Raw genomic sequence first — 17,217 nt, 5'->3', positions numbered from 1 at the left:
CCTTTTTATTGCTCCAGGAACGGGCAGATATAGGGGCTCAAGTGGCACAACGGCTGGGTCAGGAAGATGAGCGTAAAAGCGTCCTAAGAGGACAGTGACAGGCCAGAGACCTCAAGGTCAAGCCTGGGGGTCACTTCGGACGTGGCTGCGGGACGAAAACGACAGAGGCTCAGTGGACGCCACGCCCATCCCTCCCGGCGGCGGGGCCCGGGCGCGCCCACTGCGCAGACTCCGGGCCGCGCGCATGCGCAGGGGGCGGCGGCGCACTCGGGGCGGCGCGCCCGGGCCTGGATGTAGAGCTCCCAGGGCCTGTGTTCTCCACCTTCGGAGAGAAACGCGGGTTGCCATGGCGCTGCGGGGCGTCTCGGTGGTGGAGCTGGCGGGCCTGGCCCCCGGCCCGTTCTGCGGGATGGTCCTGGCGGACTTCGGGGCGCAGGTGGTGCGCGTGGACCGGCCGGGCGCCGCGGGCGACGTGAGCCGCCTGTCGCGGGGCAAGCGCTCGCTGGCCGTGGACCTGAAGCGGCGGCGCGGAGCGGCCGTGGTGCGGCGCCTGTGCGCCCGCGCGGACGTGGTGCTGGAGCCCTTCCGCCACGGTGAGCGCCGAGGGTTCGGGCCCCGAGGGCTCCGGCCGGGCCGGGCCGGGCCGAGCAGATGGAGGCTGCGCCCTCGCGCCGTGGCCGCAGGAACCCTCCCGCCCAGCCTCCTGGACCTTCCTGGGGACCGGGTGTCCTTGGTCCCGGGCCCCTTGAGAACCTCTTCCAGACTTGAACCCGGGGGCCTGCCGGGGCCCGCGTCCCCCTACTCCCCTCCCCGACTTCCTCCCGTGCCTCTTCCCGGTCACCCATGTCTGCCGGCCTAGGTCCTGGAGGGTCGGGAGCCCGCTGCCGCTGCTGGGGCATCTAACGCAAGTCCTAGGCCCTCTACCAGGACGGCGGCATAACGGGACATGGTCGTCGGCTGCATTTCGAGGAGACGAGGTGGGGTTGTACCCCCACAGCTCTCCCCTGACCGGGCTGGCCCCCCTGCTTCGGTGCAAGTGCTCCCAGGGCCAGGTCAGCTCCAGTTCATGCACATGCTCCCGGAGCCGCCTTCTCCATCCCCATCAGTCTCCCGTTCCACCGGCAGGGGGCGCCCCGGTCTCTCACTGCGCACCCCTCTTTCAGAGCCGGGACTGCGGGAAGACAGGTGGTGTGGAGAGGCACTGCGGCCCCACAGATCCCAGACCCAGCCCAGCCCCCTCCCTGCTACCATGGCATCTCCTTCTGCATTATTTATCCCAGTGCATGGGACCGATGTCCACCCACCCAGCTGCCTTCATCAGAAGCCTGTGCTTCACCCGGGAACCCCCATCTCCTTTTCACTGCCCCCATTTTCAGTGAGAGGAACCCGCCGTTGTCCCTCTGGGATGCGTCCTGTCCGCACCTGCTGCAGCCCCCGTGGCGCTGCTGTGACAACCTACGGAAGGTGCTTCTTGGGTCAGCACCGCTGGGGCCCGTTCCAAGTCAGCAATCAGAGTGGTCTTGCTCGAGGACAAACCCGGAGCTGTGTCTGGTGTAGAGCAGGAAGTCGGCGAATGGATGGAATGTCTGTGAGGCGCCAGGCACATGGAGATGTGTTAACGCATCTCCCCCACAGCCAGCTTTGAGGATAGCGTCATTAGGGCTATATCACAATTTATAACGCCCCGTCTGAAGATGAAGGGAGTTCAGACTGCTTAGGTAATGTGGCCGGGGCCTGGCAGCTAGGAGGAAAATTGAGCCGCGAGCACAGACGTAGCTGTCAGGTGAGGGATTATGCAGTTGAGGTGTTTGTCTAGGAGGAGGGCCAGAGTTCGTTTGTGGTTTATCACAGCCTTAGGGAAACCATGACAGGAGTGTATGATTGTTATTACTTTTAATTTTTATTACTTTTAATTCCAGGAGACTTTAGGTGCCAGTTACCTGCATTTTGTGCAGTGGATGTTGCACTTGCTGATTACATAAGAGCTTGGGTGCTCGTGTCGCTAGCCTTTCTTTCCACGGGCATGCACTGAGCCTTTTTGTGAAGGCACCGACGCTAGGAGCTTTAGAGGCCCGGCCTCTGAGCTAACAGGGAAGATGGCATATGCACATGCCCAAGGACACCCTGAGGCCGCAGGTGGCAGGCACCAGATGCTGGCATTGAAAAAGAAAAGGTCCTAAAAGGAATAGCAGTGCCCCAAAGGGAGTTTGGGCCCAAACAAAGACCCAGGGTAACCGTTCCATCACTTGCCAAGGAGAGGATTTGAAATGCTCACTGGAGGCACTGAAGACCCTTGGCTAGGCCCGGAGGGAAATAAGGAAGGAGACAGCATTCTGGGGCAGAAGCCACACATCCCAGAAGTGCTGGCTTCACTCTGGGTTCCAAACTCCTGGTTGCTGTGTAGTTTGGAAATGCTCATGGGGTTTGATTCTGACACCGCTCTCTCTTCCTCCACCTTCATTGAGAATCATTGCCTGAGTCACCATTTTAGACTTCTGTGGATATTTGCAAGTAACGCTAATAACATTTGTTGTTAAACCCACAACAAATGTTATTCGTACTACTTGCAAGCGTGCTGTCTTATGTTTGCCACAGAAAACATGGATGCTTCCTCAATCCATGCGCCCTTAAAAAAAAAGTTGCTTTTAGCCCTAACTGGTTTGGCTCAGCGGATAGAGCGTCGGCCTTCGGACTGAGGGGTCCTGGGTTCGATTCCGGTCAGGGGCATGTGCCTGGGTTGCGGGCACATCCCTAGTGGGGGGTGTGCAGGAGGCAGCTGATTGATGTTTCTCATCGATGTTTCTAACTCTCTATCCCTTCCCCTTCCTCTCTGTAAAAAATCAATAAAAAAAAATATATATATAAATAAAGTTGCTTTTCTCACCAGGTGTCATGGAGAAGCTCCAGCTGGGCCCTGAGATCCTGCAGAAGGAGAACCCCAGGCTCATCTATGCCAGGCTGAGCGGGTTTGGCCAGTCAGGAAGATTCGCCACGGCAGCAGGCCATGACATCAACTACTTGGCTCTGTCAGGTATGCTGGGAAACAGGATTGCTCTACACTTTCCATTTTGTTTCCAGGCAAGTTCTAAAGTCACACTGATTGATGCAAAGGAGTCTCTAAAGGTGAGCATTTAAATCAGTAAGGACAGTGTGGTGGTTTCCAAAGCGCTGTCTTGTCTTGGAACAGTCACTCTCAGCCCTTTCCTCTGTCTTCACACATCTGATGGATAATATTCTCTCATTCTTACTGCACATGTGGAGTCACTTCTCAGGCAAGCCCCTGCCAGGGAGTCAGGGACCTGGAGGTGACAGGGGTGGCTGCTCTGTCATTAGAAAATGCTGATGCGGTTTGATTCTGACAGCCCTCTTCCTCCGCCTTCATGGAGAATCATTGCCTGAGTCACCGTTTTAGATTTTTGTAGATGCTGCTCAACTGTTGTTTTCAGGTCGTCATTCCCCTTTATTAGAAATTTTACCCGTCAGAGCATGTCTTAGAATGGCCTGATTCTAGAACAGCCGTGGGCAAACTACGGCCCGTTTGAAATGAATAAAACTAAAAAAAAAAAAGACCGTACCCTTTTATGTAATGATGTTTACTTTGAATTTATATTAGTTCACACAAACACTCCATCCATGCTTTTGTTCCGGCCCTCCGGTCCAGTTTAAGAACCCATTGTGGCCCTCGAGTCAAAAAGTTTGCCCACCCCTGTTCTAGAATGTTAGGATTGTGGGTTGTTGAGTAAATTGTCTCAGAATCTGTGAGTGCACATTTAAAGGTTGAGGAGAGAGTGAGTACAGAATTGGTTTTTCAAGTCTAATTAAGCCCTTTCTTTTTCTTGTGTTTGATTATTGCATCTTTTTCTAATAAGAATGGAAGTGCGTTATACTTTTGTGAAATCATAAACTAAATTGATAACAATCTTTTTTTTTCTTCTGGAATCATTTTTCTCATTTTGCTCAATAAGTAAAAAACTTACAAATAAAATTTTGAAAATGTTCGGTGGAATAAAGTTTGGAGAAGAAAAAAAACACAAAAGGAGGAACCGGTTGGAGGGAAAGCCTGTTAACTAGTAGGTTCAATACATTTAGAATTGGAAAAGCATCATGTCCTGGTTTCCACTGACGTCAGCGACTGGAGAGACTGTTACTCCTCCTTTATGTATTTATTTAAAAGGGACATTAACTTTATGGTTAATGCTCTCCGATTTTTTTGTAGGTGTCCTGTCCAGACTTGGCAGCAGCGGTGAGAACCCCTCTGCTCCCCTGAACCTGCTGGCTGACTTTGCTGGTGGCGGCCTCATGTGTGCCCTGGGCATCGTGATGGCTCTCTTTGAACGCACGCGCTCCGGCAGAGGCCAGGTCCTCGACGCCAGCATGGTGAGTGTTCACTGGGGAAATGACAGCCCTGCCAGTTCTCCCAAGTGTGAAATATGGCTGCCTCACATGTTTTTCTGAACAAGACAAGAGATCAATGAGATCTGAAGATTGAATCCAAGTTACCAAGGACATCTTTAAAAAAAAAAAATAGCCTCCTATCCTTTACATGAGTCAGAACGTTGTATCTTGGTCATGTGTCTATGGAGTCCAAGTCCATTTTATACAGTTTTCATGACTCACCTGATTCTTGTGTTTTATTAATTTTCCCCGAGCTGTTTCTTGGGATTAGAATATAGTTTTTAAGAAACCCTCATTCAAAACGGGGCTCAAGAAGTCTTCCCTAGCAGAGAAGATTCTTAAGGATGCAAAGGTCAAATGGAGCAGACTGGGCCTTCTTGTGGCACTTTGTAGGGGAGACGTTGGCATCATAATGCTTCGGTTTTATGCTGTCTTACCTTGGTCATGTGCCTTGTGCGGTGGTAAGCGAGGCACTGTCTCGTGTGATTCCTTCTACTGCAGTTGTATTTGGAACACGTTATTTTAAAGAGCGGAAAACAGAAGCATGGAAATGTGCCCCAGGTCTCACAGCTGGTTGGTAAGAGCCCAATCAGTGCCACCACATGTTTGCATCTGGACCAATCTTTAGAGGGAGGATGGGGGATGGACTTGGGGGAGATAAGGCTGGAGGCAGAGAGGTGGTTGCTGGGTTATTGCCAAGAGATGAGAGCAAGTACTCAGTAGTTAGTGGTAGAATGGGCCTGGATTGAAGGGATATCTGGGATGTGAAATAGCTGGGATTTGGCAGTGCATTGGCAGTGAGGGGAGCAGGAAGAATGGAGGATGGCCCCTTATTTCTGGCATGGTGACCTGGTGCATGGTGTCGCTGGCACCCGGGGGAGGATTACTGAAGGAAGAGGCAGTGTGGCGCAGTGGTCAGGAGTGCAGAATCTGATGGCTGCCTCCCTCCATCCTGGTGCTGCCATTTCCTAGCTCTGTGACCTTGGGAGAGGGACTTAAGCTCCCGGTGCCTCAGCTCTCTGTAACAATGGCACCTACCGCAGAGCAGGTAGAGAATTGAGTGAGTAGCATGTGCAGTGAGTGAACAGCGGCTGGCACTCTGTAAGAATTTTCTGTTGTTATTTAAAAAGGAAGGGAATTTGTTTTTGGTGACTTCGGGTTTGCAGTGCCTTGAGATATCCAGATGGCATATTGAAGTCAGAGACTAGAAACAGGTTTCAGTCATTCGGGAGCATGCGGGGCTGATCTGCTAGGGAAGGGGCAGAGCAACAGCCAGTGCTAAGTGGGAGGACGGGAGGGAGTGTTGTCATGGAAACAAAGGAAAGAGAAACCTCCAAGAAAAAGGAATGGTCAGGGCCATATTTGGTGGTAATCGCACGCGTTAAAACAGAAGAATCTCATAAATTGGATTTGTCATCGGGGACCTTGTGAAAGCTGTTTCCTACCAGGATCCCTCATCTCTGGAGCCTTTGCCGCACTTTCTTCTCCTCTCAGGCTCATCACCGGCAGCTCTGTAACGGCCTCTGTGCCTTGCGATGCTGCCCTCGGGTGCAGCTCACATGCCGTTGTGCCCATTGTCTTGTCTCAGCTCCTCGCCCAGCCCAGCGGGCACTAGGAGCAGCAGCCATGCCAGGCTCACTTTCACGAGGCAAGCGGGAGGCGGGGCGCTTTCTGGGTGTCTGCCCTCCGCAGATGCCCACGGCCCCCGGAGGGGTGTGCTCATCTCATCTGGCACTGGAAGAGCTCCAGACTTGGAGAGGATGACTGGGAAGAAGCAAAGGGTCAGAAGCAGCGGGCAGTTTGACACAGAAGCCCCTGCTTTCAGGTATTGCCCTCTGCTGCCCTCTACTGGTCCGTGTGGCCCAAAAGGACTGAACTAAGGGTAAACATGGGCCTTGGAAGTGTTTTTTTAAAATATGTTTTATTGATTTTTTTACAGAGAGGAAGGGAGAGGGATAGAGAGTTAGAAACACCGATAAGAGAGAAACATCGATCAGCTGCCTCCCGCACACTCCCCACTGGGGACGCGCCCGCAACCAAGGCACATGCCCCTGACTGGAATGGAACCTGGGACCCTTCAGTCCGCAGGCCGACGCTCCATCCACTGAGCCAAACCGGTCAGGGCAAGGGCCTTGGGAGTTTTAAGGAGAATTTTAGGCTAAGTACTTATTTCATAATAATTTAAATAATTTATTAATGACATTTAATTGCTTATTTAATAGTATGTAAATGTGTGTGTATATATATATATGTGTGTATGTATGTATATATATGTGTGTGTGTATATATATATATATATATATATATATATAATTGTGTATATCATTATACGCATGATATGTAAGATATGTGTAACACAGATTCAAAAAATTGCACTGCCATAGGCTCCTTATACAAACTCCACTATTTGGTGATGTCAAATATCAGAGCCATAAATTCAGGTGTACGTGAGGTGTCAGGTTAAAAAGGAAAACTGAGATGCATCCTAGTGATAGTTGGCATTTGTTTCACAGCTAGTAACTGTGAGAAATTCCATGCTAACAGCTGGAATTGGCCCTTCTGTGGGTAGCTCAGCTCTCAGCTGGAATTGGCCCCTCTGTTGCTACCCTCAGCTCACAGCTGGGATTGGTCCCTCTATTGGTACCCTCAGCTCACAGCTGGAATTGGCCCCCCTATTGGTACCTTCAGCTCTCAGCTGGAATTGGCCCCTCTATTGGCAACCTGAGAGGAGGACTCTTTAATGGCTTTCTTCTGGGCAGCTGGAAGCATCAGCGTTGTAAAAGCCACAAGGCTAGGGAAGTATCTTCTCTAAATAGTGCCATGCATGAAGCCTATGGTAGTCATAACTGAGCACGTGAACCCATTTCTTCTACTCCAGGACTCGGTGGGAAGTGGCATTCCTAAACTAGTTTGCCTGGACTCAGAAAACCCATATATGTGCCACCCACATTATTGTTAACAGGCATACCTGGGAGATATTGCGGGTTTAGTTCCAGACCACTGCAATAAAGTGAATATTAAAATTGAGTCTCACGAATTTTTGGTTTCTCAGTTCATATAAAAGATGTTTACACAATACTGTAGTCTATTAAGTGTGCAATAGCATTATGTCTAAAAAACAATGTATATACCTTAACTTTTTAAAAAATATATTTTTATTGATTTCAGAGAGGAAGGCAGAGGGAGAGAGAGATAGAAACATCAATGATGAGAGAGAATCAGTGATTGGCTACCTCCAGCATGCCCCCCACTGAGGATCGAGCCCACAACCCAGGCATGTGCCCTTGACTGGAATTGAACCCGGGACCCTCCAGTCTGCAGGCTGATGCTCTATCCACTGAGCCAAACCAGCTAGGGCCATGCCTTAACTTTTTAATTAAAAAATACTGTATTGCTAAAAATGCTAACCATCATCTAATCTTGTTGGGAAAATGATAACAGTAGCTTTGCCCGATTCTAGGTTGCCACATATCTTCAATTTATAAAAACTGCAATACCTAGAACATACATTGGAGTCAAGACAGTCTCTTTAATAAATGGCGCTGGGAAAATTGGGCAGATACATGCAAAAAAATGAAACTAGACCACCAACTTACACCATACACAAAAATAAACCCAAAATGGATAAAGGACTTAAACGTAAGTGGGAAACCATAAAAATACTAGAGGAATCCACAGGCAGCAAAATCTCAGACATATGCCGAAGCAATTTCTTCACTGATACAGCTCCTAAGGCAATGGAAACTAAGGAGAAAATAAACAAATGGGACTACATCAAAATAAAAAGCTTCTGCACAGCAAAAGAAACCATCAACAAAACAACAAGAAAGCCCACTGCATAGGAGAAAATTTGCCAGTGTTATCACCAATAAGGGGTTTAATCTCCAACATTTATAGGGAACTCATACAGGGTAACAAAAGGAAGATAAACAATCCAATCAAAAAATGGGCAATGGACCTAAATAGATACTTTTCGAAAGAGGACATAAGGCCAAGAGACATGAAAACATGCTCAAAGTCACTAATCATCTGAGAGATGCAAATCAAAACGACAATGCGGTACCATCTCACACCTGTCAGAATGACTATCATCAACAAATCAACATAAGACAAGTGCTGGGGAGGATGCGAAGAAAAGGAACTCTCGTGCTCTATTGGTGGGAATGCAGACTGGTGCAGCCACTATGGAGAACAGTATGGAGTTTCCTCAAAAAACTAAAAATGGAACTCCCATTTGACCCAGTGATCCCACTTCTAGGAATATATCCCAAGAAACTAGAAACACCAATCAGAAAGGATATATACACCCCTATGTTCATAGCAGCACAATTCACCATAGCAAAGATTTGGAAACAGCCTAAGTGCCCATCAGCAGATGAGTGGATTAAAAAACTGTGGTACATCTACATAATGGAATACTATGCTACGATAAAAAAGAAGGAATTCTTACCATTTGCAACAGCGTGGATGGAACAGGAGAACTTTATACCAAGCAAAATAAGCAAGTCAGAGAAAGATAAATATCACATGATCTCACTCATTTGTGGAATATAATGAACAACCTAAACTGATGAACAAAAACAGATCCAGAGACAGAGAAACATGGATCAGACCATCAAACCTCAGAGGGAAGGTAGGGGAGGGCGGGGGTAAGGGGGAGAGATGAACCAAAGGACTTGTATGCATGCATATAAGCCTAACCAATGGACACAGACACCGGGGGGGGGGGCATTGGGGGTATAAGGACACACATGTAATAACTTAATAAAGAAATGAAAATCAAATAAATAAAAACTACAATACCTGCGGGGTGCAATACAGTGAGGTGTGCCTGTACTTTGAGACTTTCTAGTGATCATTAAAGGTGAGATAGTAAAAACATAAGTACAGTTCTCTTGGGCTTGGAGTCAAACTAGAATAAGCTAAATTTTACTTAATGTGATTTATCTTTAGAATGTGATGTGTTATATATCTGTGTGTATGTGTTTATAGATATTGAGATCAGAAAATGGACTTTAAAAAGTCTTTGTGCTTTCTTTTAGCTTTCTATCCTGATGGTTTTAACATATACCAAAAAGTAGAGAGAATATTCTGTAAATGAACTTCTATGTACCCTCACCCAACTTCAAAAATTATCCGTATTCTGCCAGGCTTATTTGAAAGGGAGAACAAGGTAATAACCTTCTAGTTTTCTGAACAGTATTTTCTGAACTGAATAGTGTAGAAACCCACTGTACCGTAACTTAGATACCAAGGAAGTTGTATAATTAGATATAACCTTGTTAGACCCTTAAGATAAACATTCTTTGCACAACAATTAAAGAACAACCTAAGTAGAAAGTAGCCGTGCTTTACAGTTTATTTACCTGGATTGGTCTTGTGTTCTGTTTCTTTAAAGGTGGAAGGCACGGCATATCTAAGTTCTTTTCTGTGGAAAACTAAAAACCTCGGGCTGTGGGAACAGCCTCGAGGGGAGAACCTGCTAGATGGTGGGGCCCCTTTCTACACAACGTACAGGACGGCCGATGGGGAGTTCATGGCTGTTGGCGCGTTAGAACCCCAGTTCTACCAGCTGCTGGTCAAGGGTGGGTAACTGTCCTGTGCCTCCCGCTCCTTATGGCTGCACTTCAGCCGCTCTCTCAGGGCCTTCTGAAGTTCGTGATGTCTTTTACTACATACTCACTTTATGATTAACCTAATCACAGCCATCATTCTACTGTGGGGTATTTCCCCCATCTTTTAAATTGACAGGTAATTTTACAATTCTATAAAATAGCTCAGATTTAAAAAAATAATGCCCTCTTTTGTGGGAGTTCGGTGTGTTTCTTACATTTTGTGCTCTGTAGTGTTAGATATTTATCTTGCCCTTGTGTGCTGTTATCTCTTCTTCCCTAGAAATGACCTGCTAGCCATCCTGTCCCTGGATAGATGTCCCTCATGACACCTCAGTGGAGGGTCACCAGAGCACGGAGAGACTGGTGACTGAGATTTGTTGGAATACGTTACTATCATTTGATGCTTCTGCAGTTTAACTGTCGTGCAGATTCTTGTCTTGTTGGCATGCTACCACAAGTTAGCAAGAAAATTTGTGATCTCTTCTTTACTGGTTAAATGATTGAACTGAAGTTTTTTTTTTTGTTGTTCCTGTGCAATGTTTGAATTTAAAGTTTACAGATAATTTAGGATCTAAGAAGTTTTAGAATATACTCTGAAGTGATGTGACAAACTGGTCACAGTGCATTTCTCTCAACTTTAGAGTTTCACTGTTATGTATAGTAGCTTTTCAGATGCAATGTACTACTCAAAGTTACTTGTATATAGCTGCAATGACTGTTTTTGCCAGCATTAGAGAGCAATTTATGATCAACTACATTAACTTCACCAACTTAAATATAGTTGAAAAAAACTGTAGAACCGTTTTTAAGCATTACAGAATTTATAAAGTAAGAAATAAAAAAATTCTTTCTTGTCTTTCCACTTGGGGTTAGTTTGGGATGTGGCCTTCTAGTCCTTTTTTTGTGTACATACAAACAAAACTATTTTCTTTTCAATCTATAATGTACATATAATATATGCAATTATATAAAATTATAATTAATAGCCATGTCCTTTTATTCAACAACTAGAGGCCCAATGCACAAAATTCATGCAAGAGCAGGCCTTCCTTTCCCCAGGGGCCGGCACCGGCTTCCCTCTGGCACCTGGGACCTGAGCTGCCCTCTCAGCCCTGGCTTTGTCCGGAAGGTCGTCCGGAAGGACATCTGGTCTAATTAGCATATTACACTTTTATTATAGACATAACAAAGGCATCATTTCTTGTCAATATGAAAGTTCTTCATCCTGCATTTTCAGAGCAGCTTACAGTTAGTTGTTCTTCAACATGGTGGAGAAGGAAAGGGTTATGGAAATAAGAATTATTTGATTAACGTGGCTAAATTTACACAAAATATGCAGAAGAAGAAGGGGCTTTTATTATTATTACACCCTTAAACTTCCACACTAAAAAACCCTCTTTTGTGAGGGAATAAATGACATTTACACCAAACCCTGGCCAAGTGGCGCTTTTGGGTATAATTTAATGAGCACTGGAGTCCTGCGGGGTAGGAGCTTGTCAGTGAAGGAAGCGTGAGCCAGAGGAGCCATCCTTCCTGTGCCTCCCCAGCAGGTGCCTTCATCCCTTCTGCCCGCGCGGGGGGGGCCCTCCACGGCCCTTTACGCTCAAGAGCAAAGCCTGCGCGCCCCACCGGTGACCGGCCGGCCGGCAGCCCGGTCCTGCTTGCTGCAGGAACAGTGCAGTGGGCCGTGGGTACTTCACAACTCTTTGGTTCCTTGTTCACAGTGTTTTTCAGGGGATAATGAATCAACTATCACTGTCCTCCCAGAACTCTTTCATTTGATTAAATACAGAGAAATGAATACTATTCACAAAATTGCGATCTTGAATTTGATCATTTATTGTTAGGCCTCTTCCTTGAAAACTGAGGCAGACAGGTGTAAATTGTTTAAATTTTATCTTCTGTAGGTTTGGGAGCATTATGTACATTACGAGGTTACTTTAGTTCAATCTGACAGATAATAACATCATGAGGAAATTTCTTCTTGAAATCCCATTCAGAGGGAAAAATAGATTTTTGAAATTAGACTGTTTTTTAAAAAAATATATTTTTTATTGTTGATATGTGACACACACACACACACACACACACACACCCCCGCCTTACCTCCCTAGGCTACTTTTGATGAAGTGTAAATAATAAAACCCTGGTGTGGAAAGTCTGTTTTGAATCCTGCCACTCCTACTACTTCTGTCCTCTCCAGCCTTGGGCTCCAACTGCAGGCGGAGTTTGAATTTCCTCTCTTGGCCCATTTGAGAAACCTTTATAGAACATTCTATTTGGGAATGTAAGCTTAAAGCTCTTTTTTGTTTTTTATAATCGTTCTACCCAAAGCATCATAATTTATGAAATTGTGTTTTTCCTCTCAGGTCTCGGGCTAAAATCTGACGAACTTCCCAATCAGATGAGCATGGCTGACTGGCCAGAGATGAAGAAGAAATTTGCAGCTGCATTTGCCACGAAGACAAAGGCGGAGTGGTGCCGGGTCTTTGATGGCACAGATGCGTGCGTGACTCCGGTTCTGACTTTCGAAGAGGTTGCCCATCATGCTCACAACAAGGAGCGGGGCTCATTCATCACGGATGGGGAGCAGGGCGTGAGTCCCCGCCCCGCGCCTCTGCTGTCACACACCCCAGCTACCCCTTGTTTGGACAGGGATCCATTGATAGGAGAACACACTGAAGAGATACTTAAAGAGTTTGGGTTCAGCCAGGAAGAGATCGATCAGCTTTACTCAGATAAAGTTATTGAAGGTAATAAGCTGAGAGCTAGCCTCTAAAGTCCCTCAGCGCAAGTGAGTCTGAATTCTGCGTATATAGAATGATACCTACAGATGTGTGCATGGGAACATGAGCGGACAGGCCCGCAGCGTTCCAGCTGTTCTGATTAAGAAACAGTAATGATCCGTCCTGAAAATGACTACCACCAAGTGGCTTTTGATTTAGGAATGTTTTTAATTTACCTATACTAAATTATGGCACTTTCTACCTTGACAGATTATATTTGTTGATATTAAAACACTTAAATATTTATAATATACTTTAAATGAATTAATAGAATTTTTTATTAAATAAAGCTTTTCTGCCCTAAACTTTACTTGTGAACTTTTAAGTCTGAAAAACTTTCAAGAAAGTCCTATGAAGTAGCACTTAAATAGCTTATTGTGACTCACTGAAATGTTTTTGGTTCTGTTTACCAAAACGAACGTCTGTAGGTAGAAAAGTCTGATCCTTCTAATCTGATAAGGAAGCTATTCAGCCAGCCTTGAAACGTCCTTCGGCTCGCCCGCCCCTGCCTCTAGACCACCCTCCCGAGAGCCTGCTTCCCCGTGCGGTCGCGTCAGCGTCAGCCACCCGTGGCCTGACTCAGTCACCCGCACTGCCATCCACCTGCCGGGCCTCGCAGACTTCTTCCTTTCACCCGTTTCTGGTCCCCAGTCCCATCGCGTCTCCCTCTGCCCCTGTAGGTCCTGGCTCACCCCTCACTTCCCTTAGGCCGCTGCCCAGATGCCACTTTACAGGAGTCCTTTCCTGACCCCTGTCTGAAGTCACAGTCACGTTATCCCTCGCTGCCCGCCCCCCCCCCCCCCCGCCCAGTTTGACTTTTCTTCACAGCACACATCACTGCCAACCCCAGCCCTCACTCCCTCTGAAGCACTGCATGCTAGACGGGAAGCTCTATACGGGATCTGTAGGGTTTATTCATGCTAAACCCCCCGCTCCTAGGACGGTGCCCAGCCCATGGTGGACACAGGGAATATGTATTAAAGGAATGCAAGTCAGTAGCGATGTGCAGCCAGTCCCACCTCCACAGCCCTGGTGCCCGGCGCCCTGCCCATTGCTTACTCATTCCCGCCCTGTCACTGCTTCCCTGGACTACTGCACAGCTTCCTATTCATTTTGACTTCCAGTGTCATTGCCTTCATTTATTTCCATCGTGGTTTTGACTCCAGGCTGGTCTTCTCAGGCCTGGAAAAGTAGTCTTCAGTGATCCTTTTTTCTTATGGGATAAAATACGAACTCATTCATATAGCACATCAACCCTTTATTTGTCATAAGACTTCTACCTAGTTGTCCGGTCCCATCCATGCCCCTCCCCTCCCCAGCACTTTATATTGGACTGCCCAGCGTTTCTAAATGTGCTTCATTCCTTTCCATCGCTGCACCATTTTCTAGGACTCAACAATGCTCCTGCTCCCTTTTGCTCCAGCACGATGACCTAGCAAACTCAAACTTGGCTCAGACACAGTCTTCCTAGTGCAGCTTCCTTCATTTCTCAACCCTACGGTGGTTTTGTATAGTGATTATGAACTTTGGAGCAGAAAGGCCTTGGGTTCGAATCTCACTCTATCAGTTGTGATGTCTGAGACGATGACTTTGCCGTGCCTGGAACACCCTAGGTGCTAGGTGTTAGCTCCTAGTCTTAGGAGCTCCGGTGACGTTCCCACTACACTTTGTACATATCTCCAAAGATAGTAATTGTTTTTAGTGTAGTTTACATACCTCTTCACTAGGCCACGAACTCCTAGCATACCAAGGAATCATATGGAGATACTGTTAAAACACAGATATCTGGATCCCAGCCCTAGAGATTGGAATGCAGTGGGTCCAGGGCGGGACCCAAGAACTTGCATTTTTCCGAACTTTCTTATATTGCTTCCAAGTCAAAGGCCACACTTTGAGTAGCACCGTTCTAATGGATATAAACCAAGTAATTTTTACCTTTTTACTGTCATAAAGTGCTAAAAAATCTGTTGAATAGATTAGTGAGGAAAAGGATAAAAATAAGTTGGCAAAAACTTGTAAATAAACAGATGGGCTGGCTTAGAGTATTGATTTCCGTGATTGATTAACTTTGTATAAAATGTTGAATGAAAAGTTTTTTGTAGGGTGTGAACTTTTAGTGAATAAATGTATATAAGTAAAGTCACTAGCTTTTGTTAGTGACCCATACTTTTCTTCTGAAGAGTATAAGGCCTTGTGCAGAAAATGCTATACTTTCTCTTTTTTCTAGTTATCTTTTGGCAAACTGTAGATTTAGAAATAGGCAAGGGGGCAGGTAAGAGGATGGAAATTCTAGTGAAAGAGGGATTACATTCGTTTTGTTTTACTTAATTTGAAAAGTTAAATGTATTGGGTACATTGGTTAATATTATATAAATTCAGGTTACAAGATCATAATTGGACATCTGTGTACTCTACTGTGTGCTCCCCACCCGAAGTCTAGTTTCCTTCCATTGCCATACATCTGACCCCCTTACCACTTCACCTTCCCCTCCCCCCTTTCCCCTGGGATAACCGTCATTCTGTTGTCTGAATTCGAGTTTGTTTTTGTTTTATTAGTTGGTTACTTTTTGTTTTATATGTCACATATGAGTGAATCATAAAGTTTTTGTTCTTTTTCATCTGACGTATTTTACTTAGCATAATCGTCTCAAGATCCATCCATGTTGTTGCAAATGGCAATATTTTGTCTTTTTATGACTGAGTAGTACTCCATTGTGTATATGTACCACATCTTTCTCTAATCATCCCTCAGTTGACACTTAGGTTGTTTCCCTGTCTTGGCTATTGTAAATAATGCTGCAGTGAACACAGGGGTGTGTGTGTGTGTGTGTGTGTGTGTGTGTGTGTGTGTGTGTATATATCTCTTTACAAATAAGTGTTTTCACATTTTGGGGCAAATACTAGAAGAGGAATTACTGGGTCATATGATAGTTCTATTACTAATTTTTGAGAGGCCTTTATACTGTTTTCTATAGTGGCTGTACAAATTTACATTCCCATAAGTCAGTGGTTCTCAACCTTCCTAATGCCGCGACCCTTTAGTACAGTTCCTCATGTTGTGGTCACCCCCAATTTCATTGTTACAAATTGAACATAATTAAAGCATGGTGATTAATCACAAAAACAATATGTAATGATATATGTGTTTTCCGATGGTCTTAAGCGACTCCTGTGAATGGGTTGTTCGACCCTCAAAGGGGTCGCGACCCACAGGCTGAGAACCGCTGTTTAAACCATTTTTAGAGCCATTCCTATATGATCATGGTCCACCTGCACTCAGACTTTTCATTTGGACTCAGGTTCCAGCAAGGAAAATAAGCCCCGCTCCGGTCTTTAAAACAGAGGGAATTTGAGATAGAGCATAAAGAGGTGAAAAAAGAGCTGAAAAGCCAAGAGGACAATGAGTCAACCCAGATATGAGCAGCACTGGGAAGCCGCGACCACGCCTGTGTCTGCAGGGACGAAGGCAGTGCTATCAGGTGGAAACTGGACCCGAGTGGAGATGCAGCCGCCGCCAGAGACCTCTCAGGAAGGAGAAAGGGCGCAGAGGGTGGGATTTCTTCCCTTCTCCCGCCTCTGTCTTTTCAGCAGTCCCTCCATTGGTCAAATCTGCTTCATCGCCAGGGAGCCATGGGACCTGGGAATGTAGTTTCTTCAGGTACAGAGCATGGAGGGAAGGGCAGGCAATGGACCTGAGCAAATAGGCAGCTGACTGGCACTACAAAGTGTAGTGTATACGCTTCATTCCATCAGTTCTGTAGCAACTGCTTACTGAGAACCCACTAGAGGTGTCTGGTACCTTGCTAGCAGCTGGGGATACCACAAGAAGCAACATGGTCCTGATCAGAGACTGAGGAGAAATAGAATAAACACACAACCATTGAATTATAAAGTGCATTGAGTGCAACGCAGGAAACCATCGCAGTGCTGACAGCGAGTGATTTAGAGGAGAGGTACAGCCTTCTGCCCTTTTAAGTCTGATAAGTGACTCTTCAGGTGTGCGTGCAGGAAACTTGTGCTCAGGAAAGAACAGAATATTTATATCTAGAAAAAGTTTTAAAAAGATCTTTTGACTTAGCACCTGCATTTAGGTCTTTATTGTCCCAAAGCTGTGTGTGTGAGATTGTAACAGAATGGGTGTGTGTTGGGGAGAGAGAGAGAGAAAAGAGAAAGAGATAAATCGAAACAGAGAGGGAGAGAGACAGAGACAGTGGGAGAGAGAAACAGACAGAGGGAGAGGGAACAGCGCGAAGGAAGATTCCTTCAGGGAAACATCCTAAGGAGCCAGAGGGCTCAGAGCAGCTAAGCTCCGTCCGGCAGGCTTTCTAGGCCCCACCTCCCTTCCCTCTCATCATAACTTGTGATCTGAGAGGCATGAAAGAATCTGAGCCCTTCCCCCAGCCTAACCCTCTCCCTGGGCT

The 17,217-nt window shown here is 46.3% G+C and overlaps 1 protein-coding gene across 1 annotated transcript; it reads left to right on the top strand.

Annotated features, from left to right (window-relative positions):
* The first annotated feature begins 242 nt into the window (after nucleotides 1-242).
* On the top strand, nucleotides 243-13,106 carry AMACR (alpha-methylacyl-CoA racemase). Its single transcript, XM_036310817.1, has 5 exons — nucleotides 243-593; nucleotides 2,888-3,031; nucleotides 4,217-4,377; nucleotides 9,794-9,980; nucleotides 12,380-13,106. Exons 1-5 carry the CDS (start codon nucleotides 245-247, stop codon nucleotides 12,787-12,789), a joined length of 1,251 nt encoding a protein of 416 aa, XP_036166710.1. The 5' UTR covers nucleotides 243-244; the 3' UTR covers nucleotides 12,790-13,106.
* Nucleotides 13,107-17,217: the final 4,111 nt, after the last annotated feature.

Source organism: Myotis myotis, unplaced genomic scaffold (assembly GCF_014108235.1).
Source record: "Myotis myotis isolate mMyoMyo1 unplaced genomic scaffold, mMyoMyo1.p scaffold_m19_p_5, whole genome shotgun sequence".
Taxonomy (NCBI): domain Eukaryota; kingdom Metazoa; phylum Chordata; class Mammalia; order Chiroptera; family Vespertilionidae; genus Myotis; species Myotis myotis.
The sequence above is the reverse complement of the archived record's forward strand: the minus strand, read 5'-3'. Positions and strand labels throughout refer to the sequence as shown.

Coding starts and splice junctions, on each gene's coding strand:
- AMACR (XM_036310817.1), top strand. CDS start 245: ATGCGCAGGGGGCGGCGGCGCACTCGGGGCGGCGCGCCCGGGCCTGGA. Junction 4,378..9,793: donor AGGTCCTCGACGCCAGCATG/GTGAGTGTTCAC, acceptor GTTTCTTTAAAG/GTGGAAGGCACGGCATATCT. Junction 9,981..12,379: donor CTACCAGCTGCTGGTCAAGG/GTGGGTAACTGT, acceptor TTTTCCTCTCAG/GTCTCGGGCTAAAATCTGAC.